Genomic DNA, 23,192 nt, shown 5'->3' on the forward strand with positions numbered 1-23,192 from the left:
ATAATTCTTACCAAAATAAATTTTAAAGACAAATTATTGACTTTCATTGTTTCTTGTGAACTCAAGCATTATTTATTATAACATTAAATAGAAAAATAAAAAAAAATGATAATTTATATATGACAAAAGATAATTTAGATAAGTTCACAAATTACTAATCTCTAGGGATGTTTAATTTAAAATCGTTGAATCATTATCCAACGGTTGTTTATTTATATAAATATTATATATATATTACTGTTCATAACACTGTATAACACTGTAAAACACGCTTTTAGTACTGTTTATGATGATCGAAAGTAGTCGGATTATCATCCCACGACTACTGTGAAATCTAGAGACATCCCTAGATTATCAGTCCTCTTTATATATATATATATATATATTCAAGGATTATTCACTCAATTAGATTTGTTTCATATATTCAGAACTATCACAAGAAGGCATATAAAAATATATCATTAAAAACAAACAAACCAACCAATAGAAACATTTCCAAATGAATGAGAGGAAAAACCCATAATGGGTTGACAATAACATGACAAACACTATACACACAAGCACTCCACAATCACAATATGTCAAAACACACACCATGAAGCTCATTTGCATCTGCCTTAAAATAACTCCAATTCCTGTGAATCATAAACAAGCCAACAACTAAAAAGTTTTAATTTATAGAATTCTAAAAGCAAGATAACTCACGGCAATATAAGACGAAATCAAAGCAATTGTAAAGCTTTTGATAGCAGTAATTTTAATTGCCGATAAAAAAAATGCTGTTCAGAAAGACATCGGTCAGGATTTTCAAGATGTTAAATTGATATAAGCAGATCTGGCAAAAGAATTTCAGAAGCGTCATGGCATATGAAATTCCGGCCGTTTATGTTGCATGGACGGTAATTATATGGCATCGAGAACTTCAAAATTTTGACCATATATCTTCATTACATGTGCACTTCATCTTGTAAAAATTAACAATGGCACCGTTAATTTGCCCAATATGGTTCGATCTAGTACCAGATAGCCATTAAAACCTATTGTTAAATGATGCCATCAAGTCTAGGTCAATGCACATTTACTCTATTTGCATGTATATAGTCTTTGAGAGGGAGAAATGATTGTAACTATAGATTATTTCTTCTTAAAACTGCAATAATTTACAGTGTTTTTGAATGCATATGAGGGAAGTGGTTTACAAGGTATATAGTACCTTGTCTTTATATTGTGAGTTTTGCATCTAATGCTCCTGCAAGGCTTACTTCTCCTGATGAGCTGCGATCCCCATCCTTATGAACACATATATATATCTCGGTAAATCTCACAATGAGGATTAAAACAAAACCTATAGCAATTGTTGTTTACCTCCATGCCCCACTTTATGTAGTCTGGGGACTCACAGGCCTTGTATTCATCAACCAAGCTTTCAATTATCTCACGAGACTCATCAAATTCAGAAAGATCATTATCCTGTTGACAAAGAGCGTAATAAACTCAGAAACTTGCGCATGTGCAAACTGGTTTAAGTGTAGGACTTTATGCATGTATCAGTCTGAAAGGTAAGAGCGTAGAGCCAAGAAAGTATGAATAAAGTTTCATCTTAGGCAAAGAAAAAATCCCGGTCATGGGAAAATCTGGAGAAAATATTTTGGAAGCTGAGATTAAAACCTACGTGAATTGAGTATAACCGCTATTGACGAAAATATTATAACATTCTGTGAGGGGAGAAACAAGTGGTGCAGAATGACAAGTATTTAAAACTCTAGCATTTGCATGTACAATGAGCCAGTTTGGTATGTTTTATCCAGAAATTCATCAAGTCCTTCGGTTGTTTGGTTGCATTTACATAAACTGTTGCAAGTGTTGTGAGTGGACCAAACGCTGCAAGTCGATGAACATTTTTAACATGGCACCTATATGTCATAGAAAATATCGGCATGTTCAACAGGGGAGGCTTAGCTAACCTATGACAACCAAACTGGAGCATTACACCACTGGTTCAGGGTATCACGGGTGTGAATGGACATTGCGCAGCTGACCACAAGTCTTGTTTGAAACATCACAAATGCAACAGAAATTTTAAGCCTTTTAAACATATCACTATAATGTCACCTGAGGAAAACTAACTTTAACCCAAGTAATGTCCTAGCAACAAAGGGGAATGACTAAACAACTGTTCATCAACAAACAATCAATCATGTGCAAGAGAATCATAACAAAGAATTAGTAGGACAAACACTACTAGTGAACTTACAGCAAACACTGGGAACTTCCTATAATTGTCAAGGAAAGCTTGCTTTTTCCTCAGCTTCTCATATTGACTCAGGCACCTGCTGAAGAGGTGTCTGATGCTGGTGTGGTTTGCCAGCATTAAACCACTTACCTATTAAAGTGAGCATACAGAAGCATAAGTGAGCTGTTATAGAGGGAATAAATCATAAAGAGAACCATTGTAAAATATCTGCAGCATTTATCTATTTGTCTACTCTTAATTATGGTGAACAGTAAATTGGGTGCAATTTGATGGATTTATAACCAAGAGTGAAACTGACACTTATCAAAGGCTTACTCTATGAGCTGTTTGTACATATGGTGACTTTCTGGACAAAGCAACCTGCAAAAGGATGAAATAGGATGGAGTAATAAGAACAAAGACATTGGAATTAGCTATTTTATTTTCTTATAATCACCTGAATACTAGCAGGTCCCCATTCAATAAAGTTGACAAGCTTTCTCTCACGTATCCGCTGCAAGCTTTCATGAACCTGGTTTAACAGGAAAAGAAAAACACAGTGATGGTATAAAATCTTAACTCTTCGAAACCATTACCTTGGATATCAAGAAAAAGACATGGGAGTTGCTGGACAAACAAATGGCAAAAATTATATGATGTTTCATCACCCAAAGAACAATCATTGAAATGTAACAATAGTAGAAACTAAGATCTACATTTGGATCCCCTGCCCAACCATTAGGGGAAAAAAATGGATCACATTGATAATGCATAAGCATTTGAGAGATTTGACAGTCTATAGCCAACTTAAGAAACTTTCCCAGCCTATCACAAGGCCGCCATCCAAGCAATACCAAAAGATGATTACTTAATTTTTCAAAAACATGGAGAATCAACAAACCAATTTTTTTTAACACATCAACTCACATATACTAAGAAAATTTTCTTAATGGAATTAGCCCATGTAGCACCAAATGGGTGGCGGAGCAAAAATATACGCATATATAGCATGAGTATTTTATCTACTATTTTACGAGAACTATGTGATAGAAAAAGTAAAACCATTAAGCATTGGCTACGCCTAACGGGCATATATACACAAATTGGGCAAACTGGCAATATTAGGACCATTTCCCATGCATAGTAATGCTCTAGATGTGATCTTGAGGAAAATTGACCTACAAATAATGTGATCTGGTTCAATCGCATACATCTTGCAGTCAGGATCTGCTGCCAAGCTAATTTTCTCCACATAAGATCTTATTTATAATAATTTCCTTATGCACACAGAGGAATTTGTCTTGGCATAATGCATGCAAATGTTGCTACATGATAGTTAAATTTATGTTAGCCTGAGAGACAAAAGTGCCAGTTCCTGTGTCCTACAAGCAAATCCATGTACTTATGCTCTAGATATCTAGATCCAAGATGCAACTGAAACCAACGACGCCTTAAAGAAAACTCTAACAACCCCAATGTGACTAAATAATTATGTACTGTCATCCAGACCACTAGGGGTAAATAATGCTATAAAAGGCAATGACAAAATTTAATGCAATGGCATTCAGATCCGTATGCAGCTTTAAAGGACTTTACCTGGGTGGGGTCCACTTCTCCTTGTATGATGTTTAATATCGATATATATTTTGCTTGGCTAGCTTCTTTTGTACGGGCATAGGAAGAAACCATAATATTCTTTGTCTGCAAAACAGGGCTAAAATTGTCATCCAAACTGATATATGAACCATAAATGTGCATGGAAACTGAAATCTTGCCTGCAAAAGTCTCCTCATAACATCAAGGACAGTAGTCTTACGAATAACATTAACCTGACAACAAAGAAGAGTTAAGTTACGAATTTTTACCTGTAATAACAATAGGCAGAACAATTCTAAAAACTTCAAAAAGGAGACATATGGCTTTTAAATTAAGAAAAGACTACTGACATATTATGACTCACTCACAACCAGTGTAATTAAAAGCGCTAGGCGCCCTTAAGGCGCTAAAACATTTTATTGCCCAAGGCGAGAGGCGCCACGAAAGGCACATGCCCAAGCAAAATAAAGCGTTAGTTAATAAATAATTAATATATATATATATATATATATATAAAATTTTTGGAATAATTGAAGTCAAGCAAAGTTAAGCTTTAAGTCAAACAAAGCATAACATAAAGTCAAGAAAACACTTCTTAGATGTCTAGAACTAAAGCTTTTAGAGTGTAAATTCTATCTTCATGAGTCATTTAATTCTAAGCATCATCATCCTCATCATCTAAGCTAGCTTCAACTCCAAACTAGATTTAGAGTTGTTGCCTCTTCACTTTTCTCTAATTAATAAGTTAATCCCTTAATTCACTCATTATTTTTTTTAAAAATACTACTTAAATCACCTAGTTTTTCTCTCCTAAATTTATTAACTGTGCATTTTTTTAAAATCACCTATTTTTTATACCCTAAATTTATTTCATTTCATATGAGTAAGTGTACTTTTTTTAAAATCACCTAGTTTTTCTCCCCTAAATTTATTTCCTTCCGTATTAGTAATTGTACCTTGTTTAAAATTACCTAGTTTTTCTTCCTTAAATTTATTTTTTTCCTTAATAGTAAATGTGCCTTTGTAAAGTCACCTAATTTTTCTCCCCTAAATTTGTTTCCTTCCTTATTAGTAAATACGCCTTTTTAAAATCCCAATTTGAAAGCATTGAATATAGAGCTAATAGGAAAAAAAAAGAACAGGCGCGCCTATTTTAATGCCTGGTGCCTAGCAAAAAGCGCTCGCCTTGGCTCGCCTCATTGAAGGCGCCTCGCCCAGAGGGTGTTGAGGCGCAGGGGCCTCGCTTTGCCTCGCCTGAGCGCTTAGGTGAGCGCTTTTCTCGCTTTTAATAACACTGCTCACAACTACCAGAAGATGAACCATTTATACTGGACACTAGACATAAGACTAAAATCAAACATAAAGTGAAAACCCAGCAATTGCCAAGTTAAAGCAGGATAAAAAAAATTAAGGAAACTACATAAAGTTTAAACCAGGAAACTCTGTAGCTATAGTTCAGAAATCAACTCTGGAGCAAGAACATCTAACCTGCCGCTCCACTGTAAGTGGTGTATACCCAGTCATCAGAAAGTGACATCTAGGAGTTGGAATTAGTGATGCAAGAAGACCAACCAAATCATTGTTCATATATCCTGGGTATCGCAGGGTAGTAGTGCTTGCAGACATGACGGTAGAGACCAATGAATTTGTTTGTGCAAATGTTGGATTGCTTAAATGCAGACGTTCCACAGCGATCCTATTTAGGGCCGTGTTATCAAGAACAACAACACAATCGGCATTAAGAGTCAGTCGCTTTAGAGTCAAAAGTGAGTTGTAAGGCTGAACCACCACATCACTGGTTTCCATCTGGTTGGGAAACACACTGTATGTCTGAACAAGTTTCTTGCTGTAGCGTTCATTAAGAGTTTCCAGCAAATATGAACCCATTCCTGCGCTAAAGCAAGGTAATTTCCATAAGCATATAAGAATATTTATTGAGAGAACTTCAGAGTAAATCATGATGAACATCAATGTAGTGATTCAGAATGAAGAACACACAGAATTGACAAGCATAAAGATTAAATAAATGAATAACAATATTATCTTATTGGCAAGCACAGATCTAATATGGGATAGTGGGGGGAACTACCCCTACTAAAATTTGAAAAATTACTTTTACAGTATAAATTTTAAATTATTTTTAATTTTGTCCCCAAATTGTAATATTGTGTGCGTGTATGATTCATAAAAATTGTGGGGATACAATTGAAAAAACCAAAATATTTTGTGACTAAATATAAACCAATTGTTACAAATCTTTTGTCTTATATGAATGGCTATCACAGTTTAGATTCAATAAAAAAAAACAACATATAACCTATTTCAACATTCATGCCAGTTGCATCCCCTTTTTTCCCTTTAATCTATATCCTTACAGATTCTTCAAAATCAGAGCAATTATGAACCCTTTTTTTTATTATAATTGGCAATGAGAAGATTTTGCAATGATTTCAAAATATGAAGTCTCGCAAAGAACAATTATAAACCTTTAGTTAGTTTTTTATCATTAGTTTCTTTCCTTGTAATTTTGTCATCTTAAACAAAAAATTTTTATTTAAAATTTTCCCCCACCAAAAAAAAAAATTCCTGCATCCACCTCTGCTTATCGGTAAATCTGTCAGGTATGATAAGACTTACCACCCTTTCTGGTCCACTCAAATCACTATTTTAGCCTTATTATTTAAATCTTTACCAAGGAATCTTAACGCCAAGGTAGATGAGATATTGTAACATGCAGAGCATCATGCTTGTCAAACAGCTTGCCACATTATGGTCCATATCATGTGAATAATGGGCAATCGACTGGACCACCTATTTAAGGTATTGAATGATAACAATAGTCTCCAAACATGCCAAAAATCAGTCAGGCTTTAGCACATTCTGACTCAAAATTATGATTGGGCGACTATTCACCGTGGCCATACAGCATTTTCATCTCAAGTACTGTATTTAATTGCTATCCATGGATCATACATGCCTTGAATGCTATGGAAAAAAGTACAGCATCTACACCAAGGAGCATAGTTACCCATGCTTGCCATGGAGTTTCCATCATCATCATTCTACAAACCCATTTCGCATGGTAGGGAGGTTGAAAGCTACATGGTTCAGAACAAGAAATCCCATAAATCATGGAGAAGGGATATCTCAGAAATTGTCGAGAGTCATGTCTTTTATGATTATTTTTTCAACTGATGATAGAACTTCATATCTGATAGAGAAGGCTAATCATTGAATCTAACTCAGGCTTAGTGGTTCAGGGGGGAATTCTCTAGCCCGCTAGGAAAAAATAAACATACATAATTACATATGAATATTTACAAAACTTGCAAAATACAAAGGCATGCTAATCATGTTCTCTTCATTAGTCATATAACAAAAATCATATAATCCAGATTCAGCACCAGTCAACTTGTAAGAGACAAAGCAAGCTCTTTACCATAAAGTGTCAAAAATCAACATATATAGTTTGTGGATTTATAAGACCAGGTCTATAAATCAGTAATGGCAAATAACATGTAAAGTGAACTTATTTCTAAATTAGCCATCGAATAAGATGGTTGAGGAAAAATAATTGAGGAAGAACCTGATCCTGTTCCACCAGCTATTGAATGGCAAAGGACAAAACCCTCAAGGCTATCACTTCCATCAGCTTCTCTGTCCACCATATCCATAATATCATCAACAACTTGCTCTCCCTGTTTCAAACAATTGTAAATATAAGAATCATCTGCGCACTACAAGATCAGAAAAGCTTAACTATTGGATAAATGAATATCAGGTTTTTCAAACTTTGATCCCAACGAATGAAGTAAAATTCAGACATTAAAATCAATGACCATGAAAATAAGTATTTAAGCATCATTTGTCATAGAATGTTCAAAGAGGAAATATAAGTCATAAATGAAGGTTTTTTTAACTGAATGGCAAAAGTGATTTAATCTACAAACCTGGTGATACCCATTTGCCCAATTATTTCCAGCACCACCACCATGATCAGAGAGAAATATATTCTCATGATTGTAAAGATTTCTATATTCACTATTTTGTATGCCATTGATAACCCGAGGCTCCAAGTCCATCAAAAGAGCTCGTGGTATGTAATGTTGATCATCAGCTTGATAGAAGAAAACATCTTTCCGGTCACCTCCCTGTCACAGATATTATTATTTATTAAAAAACACAAAGAGACGAAAAACAAAGGAAAGAAAAGAAATATATTACCAAGGTCATTAAAAAAAAAGATCCTAAATATTTAATAGCATGATAAGCATATGAAGATTGGGATAACAAGAAGATGCCAAGCCAAGTAAATGAAAGGTAGCCAGTAGTTGACATGAGTCATTAAAATTCAAAACTTTAACGCTCCAGAAGGTCAGATGATACAGATCTAATTTAGCAGAGTCAATGACCAAAATGTATAAATCACAGGTTCAATGTCCAATATCTATTATCAAATAAATGTGTCATTAAAACAACAAACCACAAATTCTCTTCAAAAAACTTGAGCTAACATTAAAAATGCATGTACAGGGTTGGCTAAAATTTTACAGGAATTTGAATTTGAGACAACTCAAGTTCACAGTTTGAAGTGAAACAAGTCACTCCTGACTACATATTACTAGCCTGGTAAGTGAAAAACCAACTTTCACAAGTTTAAACAAACTCAAAAGCAATCAACTATTGAACACAGGACAATAGTACGAAATGAACAAAAAAAGGGAATTTCTTTCGTTTAATGCGAGAATTCCACCTATTGTGATCAACCATGCAATTCAAAAAACGAAATCACACATCAACCATCACAATTTCAATCCAGACAACGAACAAGCAAGCAAGCAAGCGTAGAGCGATTAAAGCAGCCATACCTGAGTGGCAAAGTCCTCAAGGAGGCCATCCTTGCCGATGCCATGCTCGAGGCAGAGCTGCTTCCAGAACTCCATCCCGATCTGGTTCCCGCATTGCCCAACCTGGATGGTGATGATCTCCCGCGGCATGATTGGATCAAATCAGGAGAACCAACAGTCTCACAGCTTAGGTTTTCGATCCAACAACCACTAGGGTTTATGCGCACTCCTCCCTGATCTTGCTCTCGTGCTCTCAGAGGGTTCTTCCCTTCTTTGAACGCAAGATGTTTGATGAAATGCCAAATAAAATGAATTTTTTTAAAAAAAGAAAATGCTAGAAATTATATATATTGATAATTATGTAAGATTTTACAAAGTAATTCACATGAGAACCCGTAAATTGTGAATAAATAATACTCCCTCCTCCATTCCGTTCTTTTTTATCTGTCTTGAATAACCGAATCTCACATAATAAAAAATTTGATTATTTCACATAATTTAATAAAAAATTAGTTATCTTTCCAAAATTACCCCTAATTTATATCTTTACATTTCTCTCCCATATTAAATTTTTTAAAAAAAATTGAATATAGTGGTAGGATAATTTTGAGAAAAAATAATAATAAATATTTCTTGTTAAAAAAATGACAGATAAAAAAACATGGGTTTATAACAAATAAAAAGAAACAGAGGGAGTACTACATAATATTTTTACAGTAGTAGTGATTGTAGAGGAATTTGACCCTCCACCTTCTCACTCACACCTACATGTTTTTTCACAGTGCTAATCAATTAATCAATATTATATATTTAAATTATAGGAAAATTATCAAAAACTCCGCATATCTTTATCCAATTAAATAGTTTTTTATTTTTATTTTTTACAATTAAATCATAAAAATGCTAAATAGAATGAATTTTTTTTAAAGAAAATGCTCGAAATTATATATGTATATATATATATATATATTTGATAATGTGTGTAAGATTTTTTTTTTAATTTTTTTTTACAAAAGTAATTCACATGAGACACTATAAACCATGAATATATATATATATATATATAGTATTTACACAATATTTCTACCGTAGTAATTACAAAAGAATTTGACCCGCCGCTCTCCCATTCACACCCATGTGCCTTCTCACGATCCTTGTCAATGTTGAGTTAATTGTGAAAATTCAAAATTAATCAATAAAATATATTTAAATTATGGACAAATTATTAAAAACTCCTAGTTTAGTATATACTCATCACTTCATCCGAGTATATAGTTTTTAAATTTTTAAATTTTTTATTCAATTAAATGATAAAAATAACCCTGGCACATATGAATACAAGAGGTGTAAGGCAGCAACGAAATATTATATATTATAATTTTTATTATAATTTTTCTACCACAAGAAATATTTATTGTGATCTATAACAAAATGTTATATCTAAACAAACACAATTATATTCACTTTTTGTCATTTCAAAGATGTCTAAATTAAATCAAAAGTTAAAATATTTTTTCTTTAAAATTTTTTTTTTTTTTACTGAGATTAATTAGATTATACAAAAAAAAAAAATAAAAAAAAAATTCATGAAATTTATTGATCAAAGTGTCACTTATATATATATATATATATATATATATAAGCCTCTCTTTGAAGCGAAAGCAAAGGATCAGCGAAGGTGGAGCAATGGGGCAGGCCTTGCGCCGTGTCACGGGGAAGGTGGGGAGCTCAAGGACGCCTCCGTCTTTGGTCAAGGGCGTAGAGCCGGTGGCGCCGGTGAGACGCCAGGAGCCGACACCCCCCGTTGCCGGCGGGTCTGATGCAGGTGAGCTCCGAGGTGAGCATGCTAGGGTTTCTAAATGATTTCGTATAATTTATTGATTTTTAGTGGTTTTCTACTGTTTGCGTTGCTTTGCTGATTTGGATTTGGATTTGGAATTCTTTGATGAGATGTGGGAAAATGTATGAATTATCAGTCTAACAAATGTATGAATGTCTGTGATTTTGTTCAAAAATTGGTATAGAGTTGAGTGTTCTTGATGGTGGGGAGAATTAGAGACAATTTTTTGAAGGAGTTTTGGTTTGAAAGTGGAAGGATGTTGAGGTCTTGTAGAGATTGGTGTTTTTTTGAAGGTGAGTGATGGATGGTGTTGTAGGAGTTCAAGGGATGCTAATAACCTGCAAAAGCTAGTATTTTGAGAAGTGCTAAATCATGTTTAAGGTGGAGAGAGTAAAGAAAGATCGAAAGGAGTTTTTTCGATAATGGCTTGATATGATGGTGTGTGGTTTTATTCTTCAGTGATGGCAGTGGATGGAAATATAGGAACATTAGGGTTTTCTGATAATTGGCAAAGGTTTTATGCACTGTTATGTGTAGAAATAAGAGTTGAAGAAAGATTGAAAGGAGTTTTGTGGTAAGTGTAAGATATACGTTTTTGATGGCTTGTGGCCGTATTCTTCGATGAAAGCAGTTGATTAGAAGTATAGGAACGTAAAAGTATGTTGATAACTTGCAAAAGCTAGTAGCTTTTGATGTATCATCATGTGTAGGGGAGGGTTAAAGAAAGATTTACAGGAGTTTTGTGGCAAAGGGTAAGATATATGAATGTAAAGATGGGTGTTTTTGATGGAGAGTGTCGTTATTCTTCGGTTATGGTAACAGATGGGAAGTATAGGAGCGGAGAACGTCGGACAACACCAAAAGTATTTCTACATTTCAGTGGTTTATGTGTGACCATATGAAACAAAAACAGAAATTTGTGTGGTTTTATGTTCTTCAAATATGCTTTCCTATGATCAGAACTCAATGGAGTAGAGGATTCTTGTTAATTATTAGTGCATTTTAAATTTCTAGAATTTTCATTTAAATGCTTATAATTAGATGTCATATTTAAGGTTTCTTCATCGTCCCTGTTGGTGTTTTCTACACTTGTAACTAATGTCATCACCTGGGAATGTTTGTCTGCTGCTGACTGTTGACATTTTTAATTATCTATATATTTTAGAGGGTATTTCAAGGCCTGGTGATGATGTTGTGCTTGAAGAGAGAGATCCTGATTATGATGCCATGCTTTGTAAAATGGTTGGAAGAATCACAACAAAACCTGGTGGAAAACCTGAAATGGGTGAGGTAAGGTTATAATATCTACGTCTCATTTATTACCAGCAACGCTCATGAACTGAATGCTGATCTACTGCTCTTTTTAAACCTCCTTATAATCCTGAGAGATGATTGAATTTGACCTGTAGATGTCATTTATCAGCTGCAAATACAGCATGTTTTTCACTTTGATATGTTTTGGTTCCAAACTCCTAGACAAAAGTTTGAAGATCCAAATTTCACTGTTAGTTTGCTCATTTCGTCACCTATGAAGCCTATTGAATTTATTTATGGGCATGGAGTTGCTAGTTTTTGCTCTATGATCCCTATCAAATTTCCATATATGCCCCTGCAAAGACCTGAATTAGTCATATACCCTTGTAAAGTTTGTCCTTTAATATATACCCTTGAAACATTGAGTTTTGCCTTTCCATATATACATATATATATATATATATACCCTATGTCTATGATAGACTCTATGTATATGCGAGGTTTTTGATCAAGTCCTTTCAAACCAATTACAAAATATCAGCATGGTCCTAGGTAGATTTAATAGAGCTCGTAATGTATATAGATTCAAAGGGGATTGTTCAGGTGAGCTTTTTCCTTAAAATCATTGGTGACAAGATCTACTTAACATTTTAGTGTTAAGTTCATCTGCACTGATCCTTGTAGATGCTAAATGGTTTTCGTGTAGATAGATGTCTAAATGAGTGATATTGGAAATGGTGATCAAGTTTGAAGCGATAAATTAGAAGGTTGTTCATCTTGCTGAGGGTTCCAACGAAAAATGCTAGAACTCATATATGTACATTCCCTTTTGAACAATGTTGAGTGCAGGGACTATGTGTGAATTAGACTTTTTGGTGAATTAGACTTTTGATAGTAAGTTTGATGTCTAGACTCTAGACCTGTTTATCAATAATCTTATTATTGGAAATTACCTGTTTATCAGATAGTAAGAGAAGTTTTTCGGTTATCGGTACTGCCAACCAATTGTTAGCTTATCTCAATTGGAAACATTCAATTAACCATTTCTTAACATGTGAGAATTGATTTTTGTGTTCGATGTAGAATTAGAAAACTTCCTTTTAATAACATCTTTCCGAGCTCATCCACAATAAAGAACCATCTACTCATTAAAACTCGATCCTGGACTGCATCGAATCGAAAACCTTGTCAAGCAAGCTTGATTCATTCTCAAGCAATTGAAATTTGTGATTAAAGTTTGTTGGTACATGTGGCCAAGAATGTAATGTTTTCATTCTCTGACATTATATATACAAAAGGATTTCCTGGATTGAATCTATCGATGATCAATCGATTAAGTGAATGCATTTATATTACTTTTTTGTTGAGATAAACTGATTTTTATATATTTCATCATATGCAGGCTTTCATTGTAGAGAAATACAACAGACCGATGCCAAAGCTCCGCACATCAAAAGCAGAAGCTGATGGGCAAAAGCCAATACCTCCGGGAACCCTAACTGCCGTCCAAGTCCAGGAAATCATTCTTTTATATCAGGGCAAGTCCAGTGAGCACCAAGGGAAAATGCAAGTTGATGAGATAGCAAAAAAATTCAGTATCGATGCCATTCAAGTGCAGAGAATAGTCCAGTTCATCTCGTTGCTTCCGGAAGACCTTAACAGCAAAAATAACAAAACCTAAACACGGATAGACATTTTGTAATGTAAGAGCATTCAATAAAGAGCTGAAAATTTTGTGTTGTATTTTTGCAACCTGTTTATCAATTGTAATCAAACCTCACCCTTTCCTGACAAAAAAGATGAATACTTTCACCATACATGTCATTGTTTGCCTAATCTTCAGTGAGACTAAAAGAATCAGCAATCTGATACAGCTTCGCCCGGACTAATGACCAATCGGACTCGGGTGCCTGAGCATTCAGAGTGAACAGTTTTCCCGCTCGTGCGGTGCAAACGGCGACATTATGGCGTTGAAACGCTGTGCTTTCAACTTGAAACTCAAGAATGTAATACTTAACATTATTGACAGGATCTTCCCTAAGTTTTGCACCAACTAATGTGGCTTTTACATCTTGTCCTCTCCTAGATCCAGCAATCCTTCTAAGCACAGCTTCTCCCACTTCCTGTGGACCTCCAAAACTCTCTATTCTGCAAAAATCAATTGTGGAATGATGTTTACAGGTATCAATGAGCAAAGAACTTGCAGGTTTGATTTAGTTGAGTACGAGAAGTCTTGAGGGACGGGGGAAACAATGACGCTGACGTTGAGCTCTCCGGTGGATCCCGGAGGGCCAAATGCCACTACAGGCTCATTAACATTGCGAGGCGGCCGGCCAGCAGTTTCTCCGGTGATCGGAGACGGTGGATCAAGAGGCCTCTGAGCTTCTGCTTTGTCTACAATTCTGTATAGCAATGTTCTGTCTCCCACCCAATCTGCTGGGTATATGAACTCTGCATAGAACAACATCATCAAGAGATTTGAGTAATAATAACTTTTAAATATGGAGTTTCTCTCCAATTTATAGTGAAATAGTAATAATAGGATCAAAATTTCTCTAAATCTCTCTGCATATAATAAGCAACCAAATACCATTATTAATTTATTATATGAATGTGATAAAAATACTTGAAACCTCTTTGCCTTCCTTTAAGATGTTATTTTCATATAATAAAGGTGAGACCACTTTTGAACTCCTAATTATAATCCAATATTCATTTTGCCACTAAATACAAATACATAACTAAATAAAAATCAATTCTGTCCACAATGAGAATTTTTATTTTTATTTTTATTCCAAATTAAGAAACACAATTATAAAAATTCCCTGATGGTTTTCACGCTACTCTTCAATTTACAATTAATTTTTCATGGTGAGCTATTTTTATTTAAGTGACCAGAATTTACTATTTGGACTAACCTCCATTATTAAAAATCTATAATATTTTTATCAAAAAAACGGTAAAAAAAAAAAATTAAAACTAATAATAATAATAATAATAATAATAATAATAATAATAATAATAAACTATAACATTTTTATCCATTTTTCATAAAAAAATATTTAATAACAATAATAATGTCCATTTGCAGGTTGTACATAAAATCAAAAAAACTTCTAAAAAAAGAAATTTTTGATCAAATCTCAAATCCATCAGATTTAGATGCAGAAAAAAAACAGAGATTGAGAATTGAATGGGGGTTGAGGGATTCCCAATGACATCTCACTTCTTCATTTCAATGTTATTCAACAAAAATGAGATGCCATTTAAGCAACCAGCAATTCAAAATTCAAACTCCAAAGTTCAATTCCATTAAATCCCTCAATGAGAAATATAAATAGATTCTTTGGGAGAGAGCATTGGGTCACAATGGCATCTCATTTTTTTATCAATGTTTTTTTATCAAAAAAATGAGAAGCCAAAAAAAGGAATCAGCATTAATCCAAGCTCCAAAAACTAGAAAACCATAGAGATAGAGATCAAACCGAAGCCATAGTTGGGAGCAAGGCAGCGAGTGAAACCCTGAACAGGATAAAGAACATCGAGGCGAAGACCACGGCCGAGATCAGGGCTGAGACCCAGGATGAAGCTAGTGACGCCACCGAAGTTAGATCCAACCGCCACAAGCGATGCCGCCCCGATTCCCGTGAGCAGACGCCGCCGGAACACCGCCGCCATCGAGACCAACACCTGGCCGGAGCATCGGACCGGAAGCAAAGCCGAGGAGGAGGCCGAGGAGACTCCACCGCCGACGAGACCCAGCGCGAAAGCCATGCTCTCTCGAGTTTCTCGGTTTTTGAGAGCTCGTTTGAGATGGGGATAGATAAAGCGCTCGTTCTGGTGTGCCGCCGGAACAGTTTGAGCCTAAACTGGCAACCAATAGTAACCGACTTATTTAAATTTATATATTCATTTTATTTATATAAATAAAGGAAAATTACTGTTCACCCCTCGTAATTTTCAAAACTTCCCAAAAAAAACCCCTCCTACTTTTTACTACAGACGGATGACTTAGTTGAGTGTTTAAACTTCACTTTCTCACTCTCAGATTCGACGAATGGGTCAGTGTTGTGAAATCCCAGTTTTTAGTACGAAAATGGTGGGAAAGGAAAAGCGTAAATCACGTCGTGTTCGACGCTTTTTGAGAGAACTTTCTGCTTGGTTTCGATGAGACGATCTAGGGGTTACATTCGTCTTGTTATTCTCCTCGTTTATCATACAGAAATATATAAATCGGTTTCTCGAGCGGAAAATGAAATTGATTTCCATCGGATTGGTCAAGTGCTTCATCTTCAAATGAGTCGTAGTCGATTTTTATTGTCGAGGCGAGCATGTGCCATTGTCGTGCTTCTCGTTTATGGTTGTAAAAGTTGTATTACTGACGAGAAAGAACGATGAATTCGACGAGTTCGTTTCGATTTGTAAAAGTTCTTCTCGTTTATGGTTATCTATTTGTATATTTTTAAATAATGTTTAACTATTTGCTATTATCCGTTTAAATATTTTTACTAATATGTTTAATAATTGTCATATCCGTTTAATACTTCCCATCTCAGTTTTAACGTTATCTTTACATGTATAACTATTCATAAGCGTGTAAATTCTCGAAAGTCTCACGTAAAGCGGTGATCTTTTTCGTTTGATCGAATTGTTGGCATGTGCGCGTGGCGGTGTGCAAGGTTATGGTATCCCGTGCGTAGAAATTAGTGGCGGCATTAATTCTTATGCTGCGATATACATTTCTCGAACACCCGTTCGTTCTCGTCGATCGATATCGACGCTGTGCGTTTAACTTTTTCTCGGATACGAAGAGTCGAGTCAGCTTGTGGACTTCACACCATAAATAACCAGGAAGAACCCTCCCCATGGACAACCACTCCTCGTCGTCCTCATCATCCTCCTCCTCCTCCTCCTCCTCTTCCTCCTCTTCCCATGGACTGACCCAGCTCTGTCCGAAAAGGATGTTTTCAGTGAGCCTTCTTCCTTATCTTGAGAATCGATTAGCCGTAATCACCGAACTAGTTAAACTATCTTTTTCACCTTGCCGGAAGTCCTCTCATAATTGCACGAATGCGAGAGGATTCTCCAGTGATGGATGACGGGAAAGCAATTAAGAGAGCATTTCGACTTGGGTATGAAAAGAAAGTTTTTCACGTATTAGCGTGATTGCGGAGGATTCTCTAGAGGAGGAGATCAGTGAAAACATCCTTTAAGACGAGGGTTGACATTTACCACTGAGACTTTTACGTTAGCGTTTAAGAAAATGACGTCGATGTACTAGCTATTACGTTACGTGTTTAACTTCATCGGGATCGATCGTTTAAGTCCCTACCATGACACATTGATTAATAGTCGTTTTTCATGAATGTGTGTTGTTTAACCTTTTTTTAATGTTATGCGTTTTGCGGGGTTCGAGTTGATGCGCTTGTTATGCGACCCGTCGTGAGCATTCGAATGTCGAGACACTTGTTTCGTTATCACGAGGGTCGAGTCGTGAGTGTCCAAAGTCCGAGCGGACGTTGTAAATGTTGTAAATGTTGTAAATCTTTGTAAATGTTGTAAATGTTGTAAATCTTTGTAAATGTTGTAAATGTTGTAAATCTTTTATAAATAAAAGCGAAACAATCGTATTTGTTGTGAACTCACGAAATTTAAGCAGAGACCTAGTAAAAAAACAATGTGGGAAACAAAAAAAGCGTCATTGTAAACAATAGAAAAAGTTAAACAATACTCGAGTTACTCTTTAAACAATGAAAAGCGGTGTTTAAGAAAATACGTAAATATGTTTTAAAGCGGTGACCCGGGGAGGTACCCATCTAGCGACGCGTTGTCGATTGAAAAGCATTCAATTTAAACAATAACATATTATTTACATGATATAGACTTTAGTTAAAGCAGGTTAACCGTTATTTTTAAACACTATATGTATCTGTTTAAACATAAAAAGCTTGAGCGTTTACAGGAGACTCATGTTGAGTTGAGAACTTTCATTCGAGCGATGACAACATGTCTTCCTCGCGACAATGACATATATTTCCCTTTTTGCCCTTGGGATGGAGGGAAAAAAATACCGCTCAATCACATCACGTCTAATCTAACCTCTATGCATACAAGCTGTGCACTTTTTTTGTTTGCGATTACGATTGCTGTTTTGTTCTTTACATCTTCTACTTCTTCTTCAGTCGTCTTCGTTTTGTTCTTCATTTCATTTGGTTTTGATGCGATTTGGTTTTCGACCCGATATATTATGGAGAGTTTTTTTGTGGTATTGCTAGATTGACGGGGAGGGAAGAGTGCTAATGTTCACGGCTCGAGACTTCTTGGGAATTGGTGTTAGGTGAGATATGTGGCGATGGGGTCTCGAAGTTTCTCTTATCGAGGGGTTAAGTTCATCACACGGATGGATATAAAAGCGGTTTGCCCCGATAGAAAAGCGATGTTGACTTCCAGTCGGATGTGTCACGTCCACTCCGTCTTCAAATGTGTTGTAGTTGATCTTGTCGTCGAGGGAGCGAGAAAATGCGCCCGTTGCTGAGATCCTAATGAAAAGCGAGGTTTTACTCGTTGTAAGTTCCTTTTTCTTTTAATTATTCCGGTTATGCGGGGTCATTATTGTTTAAATATGTCCGATCATTTGGTTAACATATTATACTAGTCCTTTACGTTATTAGTTAATTGCTTAAGTATTTAATTTAACGTTTAACTATTGTCATTATCAAAGCTAAACATTATACTCTCAGCTTAACGTATTGATCTTTTCATTTTGAGTGAAGTGTTGGCGTGAATTCGAGTCTGCGAGTGCTCCCGATTCATCCCATGGTGACCACGGCGGTGTGGGATGTCTTCCTTCCTCGTCGGATCGTTACGAAGTGTTGTCGTTGGATATTGGACAGACGTTTTTGACGGTGTCGAACATTTTTAGGGATGTGCTTGAAATCATGCGATCAAAAGGAATTTTTGACTTCGAAATTCATAAAGAGCGAAAAACATCGGGTGTCGTGGAATCTTGTTGCCGATGGTTGTCGTTGGGCGCCTTCATCATCGAAAAGAGTATAACAAAAATACTTTCGAGAATCAAGACAATCAACCCGTCGCACACTTGCGGTGGTGGCGTAGGTTGATCGCGTCCGAAAGCGTCGAAAAATGGGTTAGCGCGCGAGTGATTGAAGCTCGAGGGACAGTCCCTTGTCTGAGGCCATCGACATTCGGAAGGACATGTTGCGGGAACATGGTGTCCACATACCATACAAGCGAGCTTGGTTGGGAAAAGAGCATGCCGGGTGGTCCTCGGCCAGCGGTGACATCTCCGGCTATGATTTGTTGCTTTGGTATGTGGATAAGGTGGGTGAGGACAAATCCGGCGGCGTTGCGATGCGTGGAGAGGCGGTGATCGTTTTAAGCGTGCATTCTTTTCTTTCGGTAGCGTGTATTGTGGGATTCAAGAGGGCTTGCGGGCGGCTAGCTGTTTCTCGATGGTACCCACCTCCTTGGAAAATATCGGGAGTACAGCTCTTTGGGTGCTACGAGGAAAGATGGTAACAATGGTTTTTCCGCGTCGCCTTGCGGTATAGTCGACAGCGAGACCGATGCCGATTGGACTTGGTTCGTATCTAAGTTGAGGCGATGCCTTATCGACGGGTGGAGATTATCATGAGATAATTACCTTCCGTGTCGAGACAGGTCGAGGGCCTTGTGAGCGCGATTGCGAGTCTTCCCTTCTTCGCCACGTGCGTCGTCTTCGACATTTGGAGGCCAATTTTATGAAAGCCAATGTCGAGACTTGGGAAGGCATTGAGGGAGGAGTCTTGGTCCATATGCTTCGCATTGCGTGGGCATCACGGCTAAAGATTTCGATGATACAGTGAATGAGCTGCAGTAGTATCACCCGAGCTCATCATTTTGGTTGATTAATAAATCGGATATGGCACATTGGTCGAATTATCCGTTGGAGGTGATCGTTGGGGTGAGATGTATTCGAGCGTCAGCGATCGTTCAATGCTTGGATCAAGGAAGCTCGTCATTTTCACGGTGGCGAAAATGGTCGACTCCATAAAGATCTGCGAATGTTGATTTACACTTAACATTTAGTATTACCCTTTAAACATTCTCAATCTTTGTTTAATTACACGTTTCGACTTTTAAATATTAATCATTTCGTTTATTTAATTACAATAATGTTTTAAACATGTTGATGAATTATTTAACCATCATTTGTCTTTGTTTAACCTTATTTGCGGACACTAGCGTGCTACGAATTATTTGTCGAAGGTGGCAGAGTTTATGGTATCCCTCGCAAACATGCTTACGTGACAATGATGACGAACACCAGCGTACATCGATTTATAGCGGGTACTTCAGCGTCGACAATTACAACTGCATACAAAGGAAGCTATATTCCCCATGCACGACGATGACGAGGCCTTCGAGACGGAAATCGTGAGCTTCGTTCTGGACTGCGTGACTAGAAAGCGACACAGGGCGGCCTAGGCGAAAGAGGATCGAGTCGCCCAGCGTTTGATGTCCATGAGTTACATTAGCGACTGCCAGGATCCGGTCACAATCGACGATCTTGCAATGAAAAGCATCGCCGACTAGACATTGTTAATAAACCCGGCGATGACGGAAACATTGTGTATTTATACTTGAATTGAATGTATTTACGGAGGCATTGTTATTTTTAAAGCGGATACTCTGTAATTTGAAATATTTCAAGCGATGTTTTAAGCGATATATGGTATATTTAAACAATGAAGCGGAAATGTACACAACTCTGAGCGTAAATTAAACAATGAAATGAAAGCCGAATGAAATTTAACACGCCTTACAATTGAAAACAAACAAAATTTACATTGAGATATACAAAGTCATGTTCTTTGAAAACAAAAACAACGAATTGAATTGTGTATTGATGGGCGACTTTCCGTGTTGAGTTAAACAATAAGTGCATTCATTTAAGCAGGAGAAAGTGTTATTTTTAAAGCGGGTACACCGTGATTTGAAATATTTAAAAGCGATGTTTAAGCGATATATACTATATTTAAACAATGAAAGTGAAATATGCACACAATCATAGCGTAAATTAAACAGTGAAATAAAACCCAGATGGAATTTAACCCGCTTTACAATTCAAAACAAAACAAAATTTACATTAAGATATACAAGTCATGTTCTTGAGACACGAAAACAATGAATTGAATTTGTCGAGTTTACATTTGAAAACAAAATTGACGATCAGGATATACTGAGACATGTTATTCAAACAATTTAACGCAGCTGGCGACCCCCTTTGTCATGGACGACGTTGCCCTCCCTCCTTAAGTATCTCGGGTAACATACCCAGTAATCGAGGTAAGGAGCGTGCATCTGCGGTGGCCGTAACTTCTCACCCCCGATGAATTGCTCGATAAACCGCATGGCGTGAGGCCGATGTGATCGGCGCTTCCTTGTTTTGGGCGTGGGGTTTTACGTAGTCGTGCAGGCGGGATGCTTCTTGCCTGGGCCGACTCGCCCTAACTCCATATCGACACAAAGGTCGAGATAGATTCCATTGTCGAGATATGCAAGTCGAGATTAGAATACCCGATTTAAATACCAAGCGAGATATTAATCGGACGTAATTAAAGAACTTACCATGTCAGTGCGTCCTTATCGTACCCCGGACATGAAGAATAATACTGTATTCTTGTTTATCATTGTCGGAGGACGACGACATGGAAGTGGCCATTCATGATTATCGGGAGGATGACAATTTGAACTTCATGCGAGGTTGCTTGCGACATCCCCGATCATAGCCATAATTGTGTCATGTGCGTCGTCTGCTTTGACATAAGCAGTATGAGCGATGATCGATGATGGAGGCGCTTCTTATGAGGATATGGCTCTTTGCTCGGCGACTTTTTGTATTATGCATACTGAAAGCGTCCATCACATCATCGGTGACCATCTCCTTCCCCTCAAGCGGGCGTGTATAACTTTGTGCGTGTGGTGTCGGCAGTGACGTCGTTCTTCCACACGACGGTCTTTGAGGATTAAACGATAACGAGATATTAGAAGACCATATTGTAAATATTTAAATGATATTATCAATTGTTACATGATATTATATATAATTAAGCGGTAAAGGCGAAAACTTAAATGATAACATAATGGTATTAAACACTATTAGGTAATAGTTAAACACTATAGAAACTCTTTTAAACAATATCATAAAAAGCGTTACACTTACGGTCCATGAGGCGGTTGAGGAAGATCCTCATCAACTCACTGCTCGTATTTGTTAAAACGACTCGAGGCCGACCCATTTCTTCTTCTTCGGAATAAAAGCTTTCAGAGCCGTGCGGTCCAATTTTTGATTGGCGCTTGATCATCTCTCTCGTTGCTCGGTCGGGGTCTTCATCGAGCATCTTCCTTCGATCGCGGGGGACGATGCGACGGCATCATGCTGACAGCACGTCCTTACATTGTTGTTCTTGTTGTGGGATTGTGTACAGCTCCGATCTTGAGGGACGAGCGGTGGCGACATCAACCCGCGAGACACTTCCTTACGTGGTTCTTGTTGTGGTGGGATTGTGTCTGCTTGGGCTAGCGATCTTGTATGCCGCGGCCACGACAGCGGATTAGAGCGATCTTCTCGGCCCGTGGCCGTACAGCGGCATCGTTGGGAGACACGCGCCCTTAACTTGTTCTTGACGCCGAGGGATTGTGTCCATCTTTGATCGCCGATCTCGGCAGGCGGTTCCAGCGGGTCGGCGATTTCATCGAGGAAAGAGTCGGCGACCTTCTCAGCCGTGTGCAGCGGCCACATCATCTCGATGTCCTCCATGAGTCGTGGCCATGTCATCAGCGGCGACGGACTCGATGCTGACATCGTGCCGATGGTGTTGCTATTGTTTCATCGTCGTCGGCCGGTGGAGGCGAGGCTGATATGTTCTCCTCTTTTTCGCAAGTCTCTTCGAATGTGGCCACTGGAATGACCTTCCCGATGATGTAAGTAGATGCGTCAAATTCAGCGCCTCGTTCGTCCCGGGTGCTTGGTTCTTTCGAGGGATGGCGCGAGGGTTTGTGAAACGTCCTTCCAGCGCCTCGCACGGCGACAAGCCGAGGAAACTCGGTCATCAATATCTGGCATGCCTGCATAAGAGTTGCGGTGACATCTTCGCCCAATGTTACCGGTGAAAGTGCACCGCGAGTCGGAGGCCATGGTCGGGGGCCCATCGTTGTCGTGGTGAGGGGTTGTTGCTGCTAGGGGTAGGGGAGGGCTTCTCCGGTCGGGAATGCGTCGCTGGCGTGGTGGGGAAATTTTGGAAGTAGGAGAGCGGCGTCAGTAGCCCGCGATAGAGAGCCCTGATTCTCTTGATTTTCTCTTGATTTTTTGAGTGCCAGATTGATAAATTACCTTGGCATGTTCACTTGAGAAGGAGTG

General features: G+C 37.4%; 3 protein-coding genes across 4 annotated transcripts; 1 reads left to right on the forward strand and 2 right to left on the reverse strand.

Moving 5' to 3' along the window:
- Positions 1-446: 446 nt before the first annotated feature.
- On the reverse strand, positions 447-8,968 carry LOC120265855 (tubulin gamma-2 chain). The gene is made up of 12 exons (XM_039273828.1): positions 8,698-8,968; positions 7,780-7,980; positions 7,416-7,527; positions 5,318-5,718; positions 4,009-4,062; positions 3,830-3,934; positions 2,691-2,765; positions 2,570-2,614; positions 2,255-2,383; positions 1,366-1,470; positions 1,214-1,289; positions 447-635 (listed from the first exon to the last, which is right to left on the reverse strand). Exons 1-11 carry the CDS (start codon positions 8,824-8,826, stop codon positions 1,221-1,223), a joined length of 1,425 nt encoding a protein of 474 aa, XP_039129762.1. The 5' UTR covers positions 8,827-8,968; the 3' UTR covers positions 447-635; positions 1,214-1,220.
- A 1,370-nt stretch (positions 8,969-10,338) lies between these two features.
- On the forward strand, positions 10,339-13,612 carry LOC120265803. 2 transcript variants are annotated; one of them, XM_039273774.1, is made up of 3 exons: positions 10,339-10,513; positions 11,682-11,806; positions 13,173-13,612. In XM_039273774.1, the coding sequence occupies exons 1-3, from the start codon at positions 10,363-10,365 to the stop codon at positions 13,449-13,451; spliced, it is 555 nt and encodes a 184-aa protein (XP_039129708.1). In that variant the 5' UTR covers positions 10,339-10,362; the 3' UTR covers positions 13,452-13,612. The 2 variants fall into 2 exon arrangements, with proteins under 2 accessions (XP_039129708.1, XP_039129709.1); XM_039273775.1 differs by having other exon boundaries at positions 10,339-10,501.
- Positions 13,580-15,549, reverse strand: LOC120265802 (psbP domain-containing protein 7, chloroplastic). The gene is made up of 3 exons (XM_039273773.1): positions 15,256-15,549; positions 13,996-14,221; positions 13,580-13,918 (listed from the first exon to the last, which is right to left on the reverse strand). Exons 1-3 carry the CDS (start codon positions 15,542-15,544, stop codon positions 13,603-13,605), a joined length of 831 nt encoding a protein of 276 aa, XP_039129707.1. The 5' UTR covers positions 15,545-15,549; the 3' UTR covers positions 13,580-13,602.
- Positions 15,550-23,192: the final 7,643 nt, after the last annotated feature.

Source organism: Dioscorea cayenensis, chromosome 7 (genome assembly GCF_009730915.1).
Source record: "Dioscorea cayenensis subsp. rotundata cultivar TDr96_F1 chromosome 7, TDr96_F1_v2_PseudoChromosome.rev07_lg8_w22 25.fasta, whole genome shotgun sequence".
Lineage (NCBI taxonomy): Eukaryota > Viridiplantae > Streptophyta > Magnoliopsida > Dioscoreales > Dioscoreaceae > Dioscorea > Dioscorea cayenensis.